The sequence below is a fragment of the Dermacentor silvarum genome, chromosome 1 (assembly GCF_013339745.2).
Source record: "Dermacentor silvarum isolate Dsil-2018 chromosome 1, BIME_Dsil_1.4, whole genome shotgun sequence".
NCBI lineage: Eukaryota > Metazoa > Arthropoda > Arachnida > Ixodida > Ixodidae > Dermacentor > Dermacentor silvarum.
This window is the reverse complement of record NC_051154.1, coordinates 57,784,554-57,803,170: the sequence shown is the minus strand read 5'-3', so window position 1 is coordinate 57,803,170 and position 18,617 is coordinate 57,784,554. Positions and strand designations below refer to the sequence as shown.

General features: G+C 46.4%; 1 protein-coding gene across 2 annotated transcripts in view; it reads right to left on the bottom strand.

Moving 5' to 3' along the window:
- Nucleotides 1-18,617, bottom strand: part of LOC119463840 (nuclear factor of activated T-cells 5-like) — a 97,949-nt gene that overhangs the window by 59,880 nt on the left and 19,452 nt on the right. For both annotated transcript variants that reach the window (XM_037724662.2, XM_037724678.2), the window contains exons 5-8: nt 14,189-14,357; nt 8,842-9,012; nt 8,026-8,216; nt 714-913 (exon numbers count right to left, since the gene is read on the bottom strand). In XM_037724662.2, coding sequence (XP_037580590.1) covers nt 714-913; nt 8,026-8,216; nt 8,842-9,012; nt 14,189-14,357 — 731 coding nt within the window. The remainder of the gene's footprint in view (nt 1-713; nt 914-8,025; nt 8,217-8,841; nt 9,013-14,188; nt 14,358-18,617) is intronic.

Below are 18,617 nucleotides of genomic sequence, written 5' to 3'. Positions count from 1 at the left end.
AGGGATAGGGATGTTGTACTCTGGCATCAACTGCGCACTGCACGGCCACGCGCAGTCGCGCGGGCCGTATCTTGAAAGCGATCTGCGTTAGGGGCAGAGTCTAAGCAGTGTAGGTGCGTCAGTGGCTCGTGGCTTTGTGCGTGCTGTGTGTTCTCGGCGCACAGTTTGCATTCAAGTGATAGACAGCACAAAGGCCACTTTGCTTGCTGCTATTGCCATGCTTCCTCACGCCAGCGTTTTGACAGCGAGTGTGATGTGCTCATGCTTGCCTATGCGCGCTGACACTATGCTTGTGTTAATATAGTTAATAAGCGAATGTTTACAAGTTTATATGGACCATAAAACTACTATCCTTACTTTGTATTGTACTAATTTGGTATCACAATCGATGCTTCGGCTTTCAAGTGAAACTGTGACTTTTTCAAGTGTAAGAATTAAAATAAAACTGTGTGCAGTTCAGCATTACTCTGATTCTCAATTTTCCCCATTTCTCGGCTCTTGCGTTTTCTGGCTGTCAAGGGTTTTTTTTTTTTTTTTTTTCCCTTTTTTTTATCGGTCCCATGAAAAACATATCAGTGAGGTTCTTCTATATATGCTTATAACAAATATTGGATATAACGAAGGTATCTTTGCGTTGGATGAGATCTCATTATGAGGTCTGACTGTAATAATATTAAAAAAAAAAAAAAAGCAAGACAGTAAAGTCCACTTACTGCACAAAATGGGAGCTGAAGCAACTTGCAGAATCTCTGAAGGTAGGCCCCCAGTGTCCTGTCCTCGCTGTGCAGGCAGCACAACACGGAACACTAGGCGACACTTTGTGCTGCGTTTCTTGTTGCGTGTACCGCCATAACGAACCAAGCGCTTCTCCACATCAACATTGCGTTCCTTCAAGATTCCTACACAGTCACAGCTGAAAAAGAAAGCCAGTGCAGAAAAATTAAAGGTACATCCCCTCCTTACCATTGAAGTGCGTGCGTGCGCGCGCGCGCGCGCGCGCACACACACACACACACATGTGCACAGCATGGTTCTCGATAGCCGCCTTGGCTCAACAAATAAAGCATCTAGACAGAAACAATGAATTGTAGGCATCAAAGGAATCTCTGCTAACTGTAAAGATGCCATGAATATGTATTATGTTTGCGCCACAATGTAGACCTATTTTCCATCACTTTCCATAGCACATCCTTAAATACCCAGCCGCAGCCTACCGGCAACACAAGCCTCTCCAGCAAGACAGACATCTTAGCAGTCATTCAGGGCCGCACAAAGAAAGAAAATTGTTGCAGAGACCAACCAAGAAGACTGTCAAAGTGAGCAAATAGCTTATGAAGACCCCAAAAATCAAACAAACATGCAAGCAATAATTCTGAAGTACTATATTGCTGATGCCGATAACGGTGTTTGATGATGGCGGCACAAATTATCGTCTACAGTGGAATCTTGTTGATACGATTCTCACGGGAACCGGAAATTAAAATGTGTCTTCCAAAAATCATATTATTCGAAACACATTGCTCCTGTAAGACATATGTGAGGAAAACAACAAAAAACGTATTATCCCCCAAAAACGTATTATGCAGAATCATATCAACAAGATTCCACTGTACATTTTTTGGTAGACAGCACAATGATGGCATGACGATGATGGCAGCATGACCAAGATGGTAAGACAACAAAATCACAACAGCGTGATGGCAACGGCGGCATGACATATTCCTTTGACTATTCGCTTTAAGATCATTCACATTCCACGCCATGTTGGAGTTGATTTAAGCAAAGCTGCAGTGAGCCGGCAAGAGAAAATGGCGCATCTGGACAAGAGACGTGCAGCAGACATTGGTGACAATGGCTAATGTCCCTAAACCCAACTAAATGCAAACTCATTTCCTTCACTTGTCGTCAAATTCCCCTTCACTTTACTTATAATATAGCTAATACCAATGTGCATGTTCCAGGACATATTATCTACCAATATGTCCTGGAACATGCACATTGCTAAAGTCACGTTATCTGCTAACAGAACTTTAGGTTTCTTAAAACGTCATTTGCGTAACGCTCTGAGACACATAAAACTACTTGCTTACAAGTCATTAGTCAGGACTAAGTTGGAGTACGCATCTCCCATCTGGAACCCACCCGAAGTAGGTCTCACTAATACCCTAGAATCCATTCAAAACCGTGCTGCTAGATTCATTCACGCTTCGTATTCATATGAAAGCAGTGCTTCATCCCTCAAAGCTGAGTGTAACTGATCACCTTTGTCTTGTCGCCGACGCATTGCAACCCTCTCTCTATTTCACAAGTTCCTTTCACTCGCCACTTAATTGCGCTCCTTACATTACCCCTGCAGCTCAGATATCTCATCGCACTTGTCATGCGCTATAAGTTTCTCGCCCACGTGCCTGTACTAAAACATTTTCTGCTTCATTTATTCCCAGCGCAGCAAAAGACTGGAACGGCCTTTCTCGCAACATCGCCACTATCAGCTGCTCATCAAGCTTCATGCATAGCATATCAAATGTATCATTGCACTGATCGTTGTGTCAAAAATACTGTGTGTGAAGAAAAAAACCCACCCCTTATGTAATACCCCCTCGAGGGTCTTTAAGGAAAAAAAAAAAAAATGAAATGAAATTAACGCGCCCTGCAACCGTCATCCCAGAAAGTAGAGAAACGACACAGCAGCACCGCTACACAGCATCTAAACCTTCAGATGACATAAATCTGTCACTTGACAGCATGTGCGTCTCAAAAAGCTAGTTGGCGTTCCGTGACTAACACTACCGTAAAATTCCGAGCAAGCGCCCCCACCCGTGCAAGAGCCCCGCCCTAACTTCACTGCTAATTTCAAATTTCCGCGCCGTTCCGGGTAAGCGCCCCTCCCCCACCCCCCCACACCCCCTCCCGCTCTGCACCAACACTTTTCGTGGCCTGCCACATCCAGTCCACGAAAATGATGGCAAATTCGGCAAATCGCACCGGTGCACATCGGGGCGCCCCGGGGCAATGAGCCATTTCATCGAATCATGGTCGTACCTGGGCGCCCCAGTGGGCACACGAGTGCATCGGGGCGAACTGCGGCTGGCGGTCTGTAGTTCACGGACTGCCGGCCGACGGCGAGACCTGCCTCTCGCACGGCACAAAGCAGTTCCCTGCGGCACAGCGACGTGACCACTTGGTGACAGAGGAGTGGTTGCGGCTACGCTCTGGCATCGCCAGCAGCTTCACCGCTGCTAATCACTCGCCACCGATATCGTCGCTAGGCCTTTTTCAGTTCACTTCGAATCTGTAGCAGACGGCGCTTCAGCACGAACCGCCGACACTCCCAAGCAGCAATGTTTTGTTACCGTCGTTGCCGCTTTACCCTCTCCTCGCAATAATTTCACACAATGAAGAAAACATGCTGATATTTGCGGCGCCACCAGCTGCGATGCGAGCATGGCCGAGCCGTGGTTCGCTGTCCGCCGTCGGTAGCCATACACTGCAGCTGAGCTTCACTTGTATCGGAACTCTCATTAGTGCTAAACATTTCACCGTGGACATGGTTTTTAATAAAGTGAAGATTACGCGTCACTTTACTCTCGCGGGCATAATTTTGCCTGGAATAGAAGCTGCATAACCAATGTTCGCGTCGCCGGTCGCGGCGACGCACCGGTGCAGCGTCGATGCACTTTCTGTAGTTCTTTTGGTGGTTTTGAGTAACGGTGGTGTTGAGAGTGATAAACACCACTAACAAATCTTTGGCTTAATAAAGTTCATGTTCAATAAAATTTTAATGCTATTCCCACTGCGCTTCTTTTTTTTTTTTGCGAGAAAATTTTGTCGTGGCCATCTTGAATTTTGGTGCCGTTCCGGGATAGCACCCCCCCCTAACTTTGCCAGTAATTTCGACTTGCTCGAGGGGGGGGGGGCGCTTGCTCGGAATTTTACGGATACCTACAACACGGTTGCACAAGAGCCCAGTCCCTCAGTGAAGAAAGTCCGACTACGAAAACAGGTGAAAGAGCCAAAGAAAGCTATTTGCTTTCCCTGTACCGTATGCGTGTGTCTGCCAGCAGGCCTACACCCGTGTTTTATGCTAGCGTCTGTTCAGTGAGGCTTCTTCGTGCCGCACTGCTCCAGGCAATGCATGGGTGCAGCGCATATCTTGTTGAGCCAACAGGCACATGGTGGGCTGCTTTTATTTCTGCAATCGGCACGCGCCTGAAGCAGCCCCCGGGGCTCAACGAGGCGGCAGAGAACAGTGGTGCTTTTGGGTTATCTCCTATTGAAGCCATGCAGTAGGCTTACAACGGTGCTATGCACTGCGCCACACACACTGCTGAGCATGAAGTTGAAAATGCTTATCGCGATAAGGTTGGCGCTGATAAGTCATACTGGCGCGCCTGTCGGTGGTTATATTTTTTGTTGAGGCCACCACCAGGCCTCCGTGCATTTCTGATGCATATCCCTATAGACGGTTTCATCCAGCACCACCGCGCTCTGGCAACGCTGTGCACCGGCATCCGGCACCCTTAGAAAGCGTCCGGTAGCCGTTGCTTTTGCTTGTTTTTGCTGGTATTTGCTCGCTCGCGCGCTCGTCCTGTGCATATTCTGTGTTATTTTTCGGGTATATAAGTGCGACTTGTGGCATTCAGTGTGTTGGGTGACGGCGAGTAGCTCTTGGAGCATCGACTGTTTTCATTACGTTTACTCGTCAACGGTGTTTTTCAAATCTGGGAGCCTACCAAGAGCTCCCAGATTTGCTCTGCTCACTTCATCCAAGGTATGTTATTACGTGGAGTAGCCGGATTGCTATAATGCTGAATAATAAAAGTGCTACTGCACGATTGTTCTGGCTGTATGTCATGTAACTGACGCGAGAGCAGCTCGACTCTCGCCCCCAGTTTGCCCGCTCGTCCGAGTTTCTTGCCACAGCGTGGATCGCCATGCTACGAGCATGAGTTAAAATTATTGTTTAGCGGGTGCCATGCTGCCGCCGTTTTATTTTAATGTTTTTCGTATCTGGGGCATAAGTGCACTTCTGCAGCTTTACTACCTAGGTACATGTGCGCATTGGTTTATCATGTTTAACGTCCCAAAGCGACTCAGGCTGTGACAGACGCCGCAATGGAGGGCTCCGGATAATTTCGACCACCTGTGGTTCTTTAACGTGCACTGACATCGCACAGAACGCGGACCTCTAGCATTTCGCCTCAATTGAAATGCGACGGCCGGGGTCCAAACGGCATCTTTCGGGTCAGCAACCGGGCACCGTAACCGCTGAGCCACCGCGGCGGCATGTGAGCATTCGTATCGGTATCGCAGAGCAGAAAAGTTAGCGATTTCCGTGCATGTATGTAGGAAGTTTCGGCCACATTCTAAAAGCATTTACGAATTAACGGAGGCCAATTATGGATTGCAATCTCGTGCCCAACACTACAGGATTCATTTTGTTAGAAGTGTGGTAAATTCGTGAGCATTTAAGTTAGTCCCATTTCAGTCGACCTAGGCTTCTTGCACTAAATGACTTTTGAGAATGTACAGTTATTTGTGGATGCATATTGAAAAGCAGAAACAAGGCATATGATGCAGAAAACATGTGCATGTACACATGCACAGCTTACCACTTCATCCTCCATCTTGCAGCCATAAAAGTGCCATTGCAAAATGCAAAAACGCCCGTGTGCTTATGTTGTAGGGCACGTTAAAGAACTCCAGGTGGTCAAAATTAATCCGGAACCCTCCACTACGGCAAGCCTCATAATCAGAACTGGTTTTGGCACGTAAAACCCCAGAAAGAAGAAAAAAGTGCCATTAAAGTTTTTCTAGTTTTCGGCAGTCCCATTACCTGCCTTGAAGACAACAGTCTGCGTTCATTGCATGACCTCACTAAGATGCTCCGCTTGTTGCTCCGGGGTTGTAACTGAGGGAAGGTGTTTGGAGCCCGGCAAAAACGAAAATCGCACGACATCATCGTCCAGCGGATTGGGCAGCTCTCTGCCTCTAAACATCAGCTTTTGGCGATATCGATCTTTTGCTTCGGTGCTAAGCACCTTAAAGTAGTCGCTCGTCATCTCGACAATATTCACGATGTAGAATCAGCTCATCACAGATTCCACCAAGCAGTGCAAACATCGACACGCCCGCCTCACGTCGCGCATGCCTTCAAACAACATAGCCGGAAGTGCTTCTAGCTCTCCTGCCAGAAGTTCCGATGGGGCAACCAATCAGCGGCAAGCGAGGTTTGTTTGTAAACACTGAAACCGTCTATAGGCATCACCACACTCGCACTGAAAAGGGAATCATTGGTGAAGCGATCTCTGCACTTTTCGAAAAGATGGAAGATCTTTTGTGGCACAGCGTGGCATTGGCCACACCGCAAATTGAGGCGGCATAGTTACCCTTTACAGGACAAAAAGTGACTGTGGTACGCACTAACCGGTAGTCATAAGACGAGCCACTACAGCTTAATGGTCAGCCAATGCATAAGGCTCTATGGAGACTGGGTCAGAGATTCATCGCAACTACGTTTCAGCCATTATGTACATTCTGAAAGTACAGTAAAACCTCGTTAATTCGGATTTCACGGGACCAAAAAAAAAAAAAAAATGTCCGAATTAACTGAATGTCGAATTATCGAGGGTATCCAAAAAACAATAAGCAAATGCTTACTACATCAACGCGCTTTTATTTAGTGAATGAGTGAGCGATTACTGTTGACATATTTTGCACAAAAGCAGAGCGAAAGCTCAAATTCTCGTCATCTCTATGAGTCGCTGTGGCGATCGAGGCCTTGCGACTTCCTTCGCAGCACAGCCGCGGCGCGCGCCTTCATTTGCGATACGCTTTGCACTATCGCGCGCACATCCTGATAATGTTTTCTCCACTGAGCTGATAATCGCGATGTAGCCGGTGCTCTTTATCCTTGACAGCTTTGCACCGAGTCAAAACGAAACAAGTGCTTGTCGCAACCGCTGCGGAGAAAACCGCAGCCGCTATCGACACGATTATGAATGACAACTTTATAGTGCTGAAGGCACGCAACCGTATGCTGCAACAACTGCGGAGGTCACTCTAGACGAAATCGCGGTCGCTATCTATGAGATCATCGATGGCGACTACGAATTTCTTTAGGCACGCGGCCGACGCGCGTAAAAACGAAACTACTTATTGCCGCAATCGCGGCCGTTATCGACGTAACCGTAAATGACTACGCAATTATGAAAGCCCGCAGCCAACATGGTGTTAAGCACGGCAGCAAACGCATGAATAAAGCCGTTAAATACGCACGAAATAGGCACGAAGCGTTTCGGCATTGCTGTCATTCACATACGATTTCCGCTGATGATTATGGCGGCACTCCTCGCTCGCCGAGCTCTGGAAGTTGTCCGAATTAACCGATGTGCAGCCAAATACGTCCGAATTAATGAGAGTTTGATTGCATTGAATAATGCATACGCCGGCCGGGACCAGAGGACGAGTCCGAATTATTAGATTTTCCAAATTAACGAGGGTCGAATAAACGAGGTTTTACTGTATCTGTAAATTCTGTATGTCCAAAACATTTGAAATTCAATCAAACAGCAATGTCGTTTGGGAACAATTTGAAATTTCATATGAATTCTCACAAGCTTACATTTGCGAGCATAAGTACAAGCACATTTGACAAGATACCATGTGGAAATTCCAGAAGCTTTTATGTGTAATATTGGCTGGCTAACAACTAGCTATAGGAAACAGGCTTTTTTGTGGAGAAATTCACTTGAGCTGACAGTTTATATAAGTGGCCAAGGGTGCAATGATCAAGGGGGTTTTCTGTAAGTGTCCACTAAATGAAATGTCCATTCAGTGCACACTGATTGGATAGAGCTCGAAGCTAGTAGGGCATGTGCCAATCGTCACCGCCGGCTCTCAAGCTCTTACCATTCAGCGTGCGCTGAAATGGACACTCGTCCACTCCGTGGACACATTGAATACCTCCCCAGGAAGAATGATGGGCCGAAAGTACACTGCAGTGTAAAAATAGCTGGGGCTCACCTAACAGTCATGTCTTTTGATGGCAACATGTCTATTTCCAGAACTGTTGTACCATCGAGACGACGCTCTTGGCATGGCGTAGAGTTCTTGCCACATACCCTGCTGGCCTGATAAAACATATGTGGCTGCACTTTGCCTTGGTCTGTGCCAATGAACACTTGTAACTTCACTTGCTCCTGTAGTCCAGTCAGCTGGAACAGCCCATGAGGTCATTTGACAGAGTCGGTACAATAGTTCAAGTTATTCCAACAGGTGCACACAGTTCAGCAAAAAAATATGCCTTCCAACAGAGCACAGCCAGACGACAATGAAGGGTGGAAAAAAAAAAAAAAAAAAAAAAGCTTAGTTCCTGGAAAGCACAGTTTTTTGCTCAAAAAAGAGGGGGGCTGGGGGGTGAATGGAAGCCTGGAAGTAGCAACTTTCCTTATAAAGGTGTTTGACTGTATAAAAGATAAACAATTCGTGCAATGTGCTTGCGTTGTAGTGCACGTTAAAGAACCCCAGGTGGTCAAAATTAATCTGGAGCCCTCCATTATGGCGTGCCTCATAACCAGAACTGGTTTTGGCACGTAAAACCTCAGAAAGAAGATGCAATGTACATTTCAAATAGGGATATTACGCGGGGTAAAAATTTGATACAACAGAAGTCTTGGGAAAGTCCTGCACACTTTTCCGTGAAAATGTATGATTTTGAAAGTTTAAAGGTTAATGACATTCACCGCAAATGATCTTAAGCCTTCCAATGTGGAGCAGCATGAAATGCCTATGTGGGGAAGCAAAGTTCTCAACGAACAATATATTAGTAGTACCACTAACCTTGACAGTAGGGAAGCCCATGCCCGTGCGATCCTTCACAGCTCCACGGCTGCCCTCCGTGAGGTAACGAGCCCGGTGCTGTTCTTCAGGCTGAGAAAGTATCTTCAACTCTACATCTCCCCGACGGCTCCGACTAGGGAAGGTCATGTACAGGGTGGGCCGCTTGGCAACCTGAAAAAGCCACAACCATCGTGGTAGATCAGAACACCTGTAGGACAAACTTTTTTTAACTTTCAGCCACCATTAAGAATCCTTATTTTAAGAAAATTTCAACTTGTACCGAAGCAACACCAATTCAAAATGTTTTGACTTTCTCAGCATGCTTATCTATGTGCAACAAATTGTGTCCCCTGCTAATGACATTTTTACTGACAAGTCCACACATAAGGAGTACCACTTATCTTGTTAATTTATTGTTCTTGTTTTCTTCATGCTTATAAGCAAGCCTCGAGTCTGGCACCGCTACTTTCCCAGTGATGTGAAACTGCCTTCATACTGGCCAATTACTCTTTTCATCTGTACATGATATAGCATGGAGATTAAATTCCAAGGCATTGCAACTGATGCGCTACATATCGGTATTTGATACTCTGCACAGCTTTAGAGCAGGAGTTGTTGACGTCCAGCATGACACTTTTGAAGGCTTCACTGTTAAACTATTGTTATACAATTAAATTACACTGAAAGCAATGACCAAAAGTTTCTACCAGAAGTTTCATGGGGGTCCCAACATTTCTCATGCAAGCCAGTACATTATCTGCTCAGAAGTTCTCCTTCAGTTGCATCAAGAACTGCAACATTGGTATTCTAAATACAGCAGATATCCTTTAATTCGACTCTAATTCGACTCCGGTTTATTCGATCCCTATCGAAGGTCTCGGCGAGCGCCCATATATTTCTATGGGCCAAAGCCTTTGTTATTTCCATCCTGAAATTGGTCTTGGCTGGATAATTCGAACGTGGCTGGTCAGCACACATGTGCCTGACTCCAATGGTGACCCCAGTGGTGACTCCAAAAGCGGTAGCGCCATTCTTGGTGGGGCTCAGGGTACAGTGAATGTGCCAAATGCACATCATCTCCCATTGAAAATGCCTATTTCCTGCCTGCCCCAGGAAGCATTTCTTGCAAAAACAGTAGCTCACAATCAGGGTTGCATCAACCTATGAGCTAATGGGGCTGCACCCCCCCCCCCCCCCCCCGACTACCAGGGGGCACCATGAAAAATGTTTCCTTGACGGGCCCCTAAAATATTTCAAAGGGCCCTTCACCAGGGCGCCCCGTTGGAAGTTTTGGTTGTACAATAGAAGTTGTAATGCAACGTCCAGGGAGCATTCTACTGCAAGAATTCTTAATAATAATTTAGTAGTAGCCAAAATAGGAGCAAAGAATGTGTGGTGCACAGAGGCTCTCTTCCTTTGCTCGACCAGCGCCTGCAAGTGACCTTCCTCTCCTGCCTTCTCCCATGTAAGAAATGAGGGTTCACATCCTAGTACAGTAGAACCTCATTCATATGTTCTGGAAAAATATGCAAGAGAAAAAGTACTAATTGAGAAAACATACGATTCAAAGCCGATAAAAAATCTGGCAGAAAAATATTTGGTGGACATCTGCGTAATTTGAAGCTTTGCGCGAATCGTTGCAGCACGAGACGCTGACGCGTGCTGAGCTGGTGGGGCCCGAGTGGCCCGTGACTTGCGTTGTCATTTTTGTGGCTTTGGCCCACTTATGTTTGTGCTCCTCGAATTCAGCCTGGGTTAGCAGCTTCTTCGGGTGGGGCATTTAGGCGGGAGGTTCACTTAGCAAGCATCGTTGGGGCACGAGATGCCGACATGTGTCGAGCTGGAGGGGATAGACCGGCCTGACGTGCATTGTAGTTTTCCTATTGCGTGGCTTAAGACGGCAAAGGGAAAACAAAATGAAATCGAGCTGGCAGGTGATGGTAGAATATGATGCCACCAGCAGGAGGGACCAGTAGTGTGCTTGAGCTTTCGCCTATGAAAAGCACACAGTATGCTTCCAACAGCACTATGCCACATATGCTGTCAAACAGATAAATGAAGATGCTTATCGCGACGGGTTGGCGGCGATTGCTGTGAACGTGGCATGCGTCGACCCGCGAGGAGATTCGGTGGTGTGCGCCATTCATTTCCACGTGATGTGCAGGCGAGCACTGCGAGGAAGTTGCTGCAACGAGCGGTTGTTCTGAATTGCACGCGCCTCGCGCCTTTTCTTGTTCACATGGGATCTAGCAGCAGGAAAATGTATCATACGATTGCAGTTGGCACAGATGGCAGTTCCTGAACATTGGTGTCGAAATATCATGTTTTCCGGGAACGTATTAACCGAAAAAAAAAAAAGTGTAACTGTATTGGGTCATTTTTGCTGTTCTCGGTCGCCAACATTGGCACTGGGAAATCATACGGAACGGGATCGTATCAACGAAGTTCCACTGTGCATGTGATTTCTGGTATTCGCCTAGATTGTATGCCACATATGCAGAGAAATTTCAAGTGTCCATGTTAACTAAGATGTTTGTTACTTCACAACATGTGGATCTCCTTTTCCCGAGTGATGGAGTTTAAGATAGAGTCCTTCTGGATTCATGACAAACTTCACGGTTGAATGATGGCGATGATCCCGTTAGACAATAAGCATTAGAGAACCTAACAGAAGAAAAGAAACATGTTTTCTCAAAGCAGAAATGGTACAGGCTTCGTGCAGGTTTCAGAGACAAAAATTCAAGGGTATTCAAAACCTTTCAAGGCCCCATAAAAGCTTTATAAGGGTGCAGAGTGGCATCCCATGTAGCAATTTTTTACTACTACATATACAACGTTTTCAAAACACTGTAGATAGCTTTATTGCACTAGAGATACAAAAACTACACCAGAAATGTCCAGCCTTCATCACTTCAAGTTCCTAACTAGGGTCGAAGAAAGCAGCGTAAACACGAGAGAAACAACACCAAGCATCTGTGTCTCTCGTTCTCTCCCATTGTGGGATTTTCCAGTTAAGCACAAGTCATTGTGCAAAGTGGAATGCGTGTGCACTCGTGCTGGCTCTAAATTTATATATACAGTGGAACCTCATTGATACAATTCTGCGTAATACATTTTTCGGGATGATATGTTTTTTTGTTTTTTGTTTTTTTCGTTTCCTGGCCAACGCCCCCCGCCCCCCCATAGGAGCAATGTATTTTCATGCGGTTGACACGATCACATTTTCACCTGAAATTGGATGATACGACTGAAAACTGGCATTTCCGAAACTCGTAGCTTTATATTTAAGTGTACTAGATTAAATTACATTCAAACGACCCACGAACAATGTGTTAAGGGACGGCGACACTAGCGCAAAAACGCGCGCTGCACGGCGGCGGAGGCAGAACGCGCGCCACAAAAGCTGCCGCGAAGCAGGTTTTTCGTGCCATGGGAGGGATCGGTCCTGGGCTGATTTAAATTGCCACGCGCCCCGGCGGCAAATAATCGCGAGCGAAGCAGACCAATGAGAGCTGCCCCCTTCAGTGATGTACGTGCCTCCAGACCAGCCATGACGGGGGAGACTGGTGTCATGAAGACGCGCCCGACCGCTATTTTCGCACTTGTAGTGTCGTCTGCTCGTATCAGCTTTCACTCGTGCTTGTTTTGGTTGGCTTTTCAGGCAAGATGTTCATACGGTCACGTGGCTGAACGAAGCGCCTGCCCTCGTTCGCCAGTTGTATCGCTCGTTGTGTCACGCTGCTCTACGGTGTTCCTTTGTTTCGGAATTCTTGGCCTCGTGGTGCCGTGGCCTCCGTAGCAATGTCAAGGAACTTATCTTTCAAAAGAACTTGTTTACGGACTTTGACACACAAGAAAAAAGTTCAGCGAAAACTGATGAGCTGTTTTAAAGTTGCTCAATAAAAGTGTGTTGGCTGCGGTTCGTGTGGTGTCTTGATGCTGCTCCGCACAACATGCGTGTTATGTGGAGCAGTATCACTCGATGCCGCAGGAAGCTTTGCTAGCGAGTTTGTCACCAAGTAAGCCTGCTTTCTTACGTTTTGGGGCTTGCTTTGGATGATAAAATTTTTGGATGATGTGTTTTATTTTCTGGTTCCCGCAAAGATCGTATCAACGAGGTTCCACTGTATATATATATATATATGTATACATAAAGATTTATATAAAACAATGATACAATGTTGTTTCTGGAATGGGAAGTTTGCCCAATGTACGCTTATCTGCCCTAGAAGGCGGTTAATATAACTTACCTTTGACTGCATTACTCAAGAAATTCAAGGATTTTCAAGGAGAAAGAAAAGAATTCCAGAACTTTCAAGGGGCTTGCTAAGCCATCGCGGCGGATGTTAATCCGGCTCTGCTCACAATGAATTATTACAGTATTTACCAGTTTCTACCCGCATCTTTTTTTCCCCGAGGAAATTTGAAAAATGTGGTGCCTAATGAAATACTGCCAATTGAATCAGCAGTGTGTTCCGGCATTTTTTATGCCTCTTGTTCAATTCGTCTCGCTGGATAATTTGACCAATTTCGTCAGTTCCGTCCCAGCTGAATTAAGGGAAGTCGACTGTACTGTATTTGCATGAATACAATGCAACCACCATTTAATACAAGAAATGGGGGGATACATTCTGCATCTTGCATGGTTGTTTATTTATCTCTCCTAGACTGGCCACATCCTGTGGTAATTTATTCAGCAGAAGTGATTGTGGGAAATGAGAAGACAAAATGCTAACAGTAGCGGTAACTTGCCACAGCCAGAAGTAATGAGGGAGTTTTGCATATCACAAAAGAAAAAGAGACAACAGAATGGACTTGCTGTGTTCAGGCATAGTCCACACACAAACTAGCATGCATATACACACTTACATACATCTAGAATTTGATGTTGGGCTAGCTGGTGCACAAATGTGATGGAAGAAATTTATGTGCAAGAAGCACATCATCACACAGAAATGCACATAGCATCAGTCCAGCATATCCTTTGGCATTATTTTCTACTTTTTCAATTAAGATTCTTCTTGACAAAAGGGCACTTGCATGCTTGAGCCACTCTTACCTGTAGGCTGAGAACTGTACTATGAGAAAGAACTAAATGACAGGCATGAAACGAACCCTGCATTGTACACAAACTTAGCAACAGCTAAGTAACAAGATTTTGTACACAAATCTCTTCCCTATGTTTTATTTAGTGTAATGTGCTACTCCTTGTCTAAACAGCAGTACAGAAACTGTACATGAGTGACTTCACTGCTATGTACATGACTAGCAACTGGATGACACCACTAGAGGCCCAGCCTTATGCTGTCAGTCCTAAGGCATCAGAGCTTGAGTACTTTACACTGACCTGGTTTACTCTCCTTGCGATACCACCCTTGGTCACCATTGATACAGGTGGAGCAAAGATCCCTGTAGAGCGGTTCGAACTAGAGTCTGCCGAAAGGAGACTCTTGGCAACACCACAAATGCCAGCAGGACTGCAGTGTTGCTCCTGGGGAGTGGCTTGTGTCACCTCTCTGCGGGAACAAAGTTATCACTCTTTCAAAGGAATTTCAACTTCAAGAAGACAACCCTAGAAAAATCCCACCTACCCACATAATCCCTGTGTGCCACTGGAGAACAATTCGACTTATGCCAATGTGGAAAGAAGCCACCATGTTAGGTATTGCTGAAAGGCAGGAACGTTTACTACAGTAAAACCTCGTTAATATGTACCTGCTTAAAAAGTAATTACGGTTTAAATATAGTCACAATGACTCCCCCGCCCTGTCGAGATTGAAGCTAATATATCGGCCGACCGCTTAAGCCATAGTCGCTTAATGCATGCCATTCGTACGTAGTATTTACTTTATTTTTCGGTGCGTACAAGCGTAGAATTGGTGAAATGTTGTGCGCGCAGACCATAGATAGCGAAATTGCGGCGCACGGACCTTTCCCAGACTGCAGTCGCCCCCAATAGTGACGTCAAAACATGGTAGCCATAACATGTTTCCTGCTTCCATAGCTTCTAACGCTTCCAAGTCATCGTCATGGATGGCCCTTCAGTAGCCGACATAGCTAGTGCGCGGGCCGTCATTAGGGCATTCGCAGAGAAGTGGGGCCTGATGGAGAAAATGGCTCGCGGCCTTGCCGAGTTTGAGGATGCCGTTGTTGCTGCAAGGCCGCCACGGCGGCAAGTGAAAATCAGATTTTTTGATGCCTGCTCACAAATAAAACTTCTCTGTGTGCGTGTTTCAGTGAGAATTAACACATTTTTTTTTTTTTTTTGCCGGGAAGTCTATAGCCACTCATCTGCCATTGTTGGTTAATTAATACATCGCTTAGTGCGTACCTGTTTCACGTTCCCTGCCAACTATGTATTAACAAGGTTTTACTGTACTGTGGGAGCAATTAATATTATGGCTTCTTAAAGAAATACCAATATTTTAATAAAGGTAGCCATTCTACGGATTACAAATGGTCTTCGTGTAGTGCCTTTCCTCGGTCAATCAGCGGGGCTTGTAATGACAAAATGCTACTGAGCAGCAATTTTTTTAAATATCTGTCTCCATGTTGGCCTTGAACCTGTGCCTTTTCGGTTGCAAATCAATTAAAGTGTTGTATTTCTAACAAATGAACCATGACACTTTCATTGAATTGACAGAATAGCAGGAAACTTATTAAATTTGAAGCAAGTATGCCGCTCCACTTTGTGCATGCTTCACATAGGACTAGAGCCTGGTGTTGCAAGCATTGCAATGATAATTTTTTGGGCAATAAACTGATGAATGATTGATTGACTGAAAGGAATACATTGACATGCGTACTTATTTGTCTTTTTGCGGTGACCATTTATCACTTGCCAACAATTCTTAATGATATTGCTGCTTCATTCATCCTTTATTCGCATTCAACATGGGACAAGCCAGGAAAAGACAATCCTCTCCTGTTGCTTCTCTGGGAATGTAGAGTGGGCCCTTTACTTTCTGCACTTCTTATCCCACAGAGTGAGACAGTTCTGTTGCAGCACACATGGCTCAACATACTCAGTTTTCAGTGGTACAGCAACGGTCAGTCACAGTCTCCAGTCATGGTGTGGACTGTAGCAAGTGGAACGATGTGCACATCAGTGGTTTATGATGTTACATGACAGCTGACTGTCTGATTGCCATAACGTTACCTGCTGCCTACTTCATGGTTGAAGACATGCTGCACCTGGTGCATACTTTAACTGGTTGCATTAAAAGACGATGTAATTAATATCTTGCTTGTTAAAAAAATTGAGATTCCTAATGTAAATATGGAGTCAGCAGCTAACCATTAGCCACTTAAGGAATCTTGACGACATCAGCTCATCATGAGTAATCGTCACTTTTAGGGGCGAAGCTCCTTAGGGCGTGGGTCTGTCCTTCCTCCGATGTAGTATGTAGCCACCTGTAGTTTTATGAAGTGTTCACTAGATGGCGTAAGTGTCGATCTTTCTATATATTTAAAAATATTGTCGCGAGCCATGGCAAAGACAAAGACGTTGTAGTGGGGCTGGGTCAGAGGCTCTTCTGTCAGACTGAAACCTGCTGGAACCTGTGCGCTCTGTGCAGTCTTGACTAGACAAGCGCTAGCCGTTTACTGGTAATTAAATACTCCCCGTAACATCTTTTTGGTGGAGGTTGCGGGTTCTATTCTACCCGGCCCTGGATCTTCGAAGCGGACGCCACGTTTCTCCTGCCTCCATGGCTGAGGACAGTTCGCAGTCATCGCAGCCCGCGCCCGCGGCTCCAGCAACCGTGGTCCTTTCGCAACCCCTCGACCCCGGCACGTTTTGCGGCACGGACAACAATGACGTCGACGATTGGCTCTTATTGTACGAGCGCGTCTGCAAGCACCACAGGTGGGATGAGACCCTAATGCTCGCCAACGTCATTTTTTACCTACGGGGCACGGCTCGCGTGTGGTATAACACGCACGAAGAAGAACTGACGAGTTGGGACGTCTGCAAGGAGAAGATGCGCGCATTGTTTGGTCGATCGGCCGCGCGACAAATGACAGCCCGGCACGAGCTGGCGGCCAGAGCTCAGACGTCCACGGAATCGTACGTCGCATACATCCAAGACGTGCTAGCCTCTAGTGAACGCCATCTAGTGAACACTTCATAAGTGTATATAATGTCACTAGATGGCGCTAGTTTTTCGTACAGTTGATGAGAAAACCTACAATGTAGTGCAATGGGTTACCGCTAGGGGTGTTATAATAAAAGGTGCTCGCTCTTGGTGCGCTTTCTCTTTCGCTCGGAGTCGCCGGATGGAAGACAAGGCTGCGGAGCGGAGAGCGTGGAAGGCGGCGGCGGCGCACTACAATGCAGTGCGACGGGTTACCACTAGGGGGTGTTATAATAAAAGGTGCTCGCTCTTGTACGCGCTTTCTCTTTCGCTCGGAGTTGCCGGATGGAAGACAAGGCTGCGGAGCGGAGAGCATAGAAGGCGGCGGCGGCGCGCGCTCGCAGGCAGAATCCTGCGGTGAGAGCCCGCGAGGCCGCAGCTTCACGACAGGCAGCGCGGCGGCGGCGCGAAGACCCCGTAGTGCGAGAACGAGAGGCAGAAGTGGCACGGCTGCGGCGCGAAGACTCAGGCGTTCGCGAACGCGAAGCAGTGGTGTTATCCAACCGTTATCCCTTCATTTCATGGACCACAAAGCCATGGTAATGAAGGGACTCCGCAAACCAAGCATCTAAGAAGCGTCTAAGAAAATAAAACGTATTGTATATATACACACACTGTTTCTCACGTGTTTACTTGATCATATACTGGGCGAATTACTCGGAGTATTCACGGTTTACCGATGATCCCTCCGGAGCTTCGCCCCATCATCATCATTCACCTCGTGGATATGCTGCGATTTTTTTTTTGGCTTATGACAAGTGCACCTCTGGCAAAAGACATTTATCATCATCACTCTTATTAAATATGATTTTTCCCACTGTTTGTAGATCCACTATTGTGTTCTAACCATGTTATTAAAGCATACTGCTGCATCGACATCTTCTTTCCGAAATCTTATATTGTCACTCCCTACAAATCAGAATCTACTTGACATCCATGTTGACGGTGATCACATGAGAGCATTGATTGACACTGTAGCCTAGATATCCATATTATGAGCGACAGCCTCTGTCGTCGATTGAAGAAAGTTCTAACACCTGCCAGAACATGAGCCACCCACATTACCGATGGGGTCATGGTTGTGATCGTTCAACAATATGTAAAAAATGAACCAGTATGGTACAGTGTAGACCGCTTATAACGTAAGTCGCTGGAGTCGCGAATATCCACACTATAAGCGGTACCGCACTATAACCAAAGCAACAATTTTCAAGGCCCGCACATATGCAAAACATGTGCACCGAGCCAACGGCATTAAACGAAACTTCAGGGAGCGGGCGGCGCCGGCACGGCGAAGGGCGCACGCGGAGATCGTGGAATGTGAGGGAGGAGGGCGGCAGGGAAGCGGATTTCGCCTCGGCATGCAACTCCGCCGCTTCGGTAGCGTATGTGACAGTCAAGGAATGCGGCAAGAACGTTTGCATTCAATTCACAGTCGAATCTCGTTAATTCGAATCTCGTTAATTCGAACCAAATCACGCGGCGGCGCCTCCGACCGGCATTGCTCCGGCACCGCCATAGAGTAAAAGCTTAGGAGGGACCCCCAAATGTCGCACGTGAACAAAAAACACGGCGGAAATTTTACCCTCTCTCAAATGGCAAGGTCACCGATTCTGCGTTGCGCCGGAACATGCGTGTACG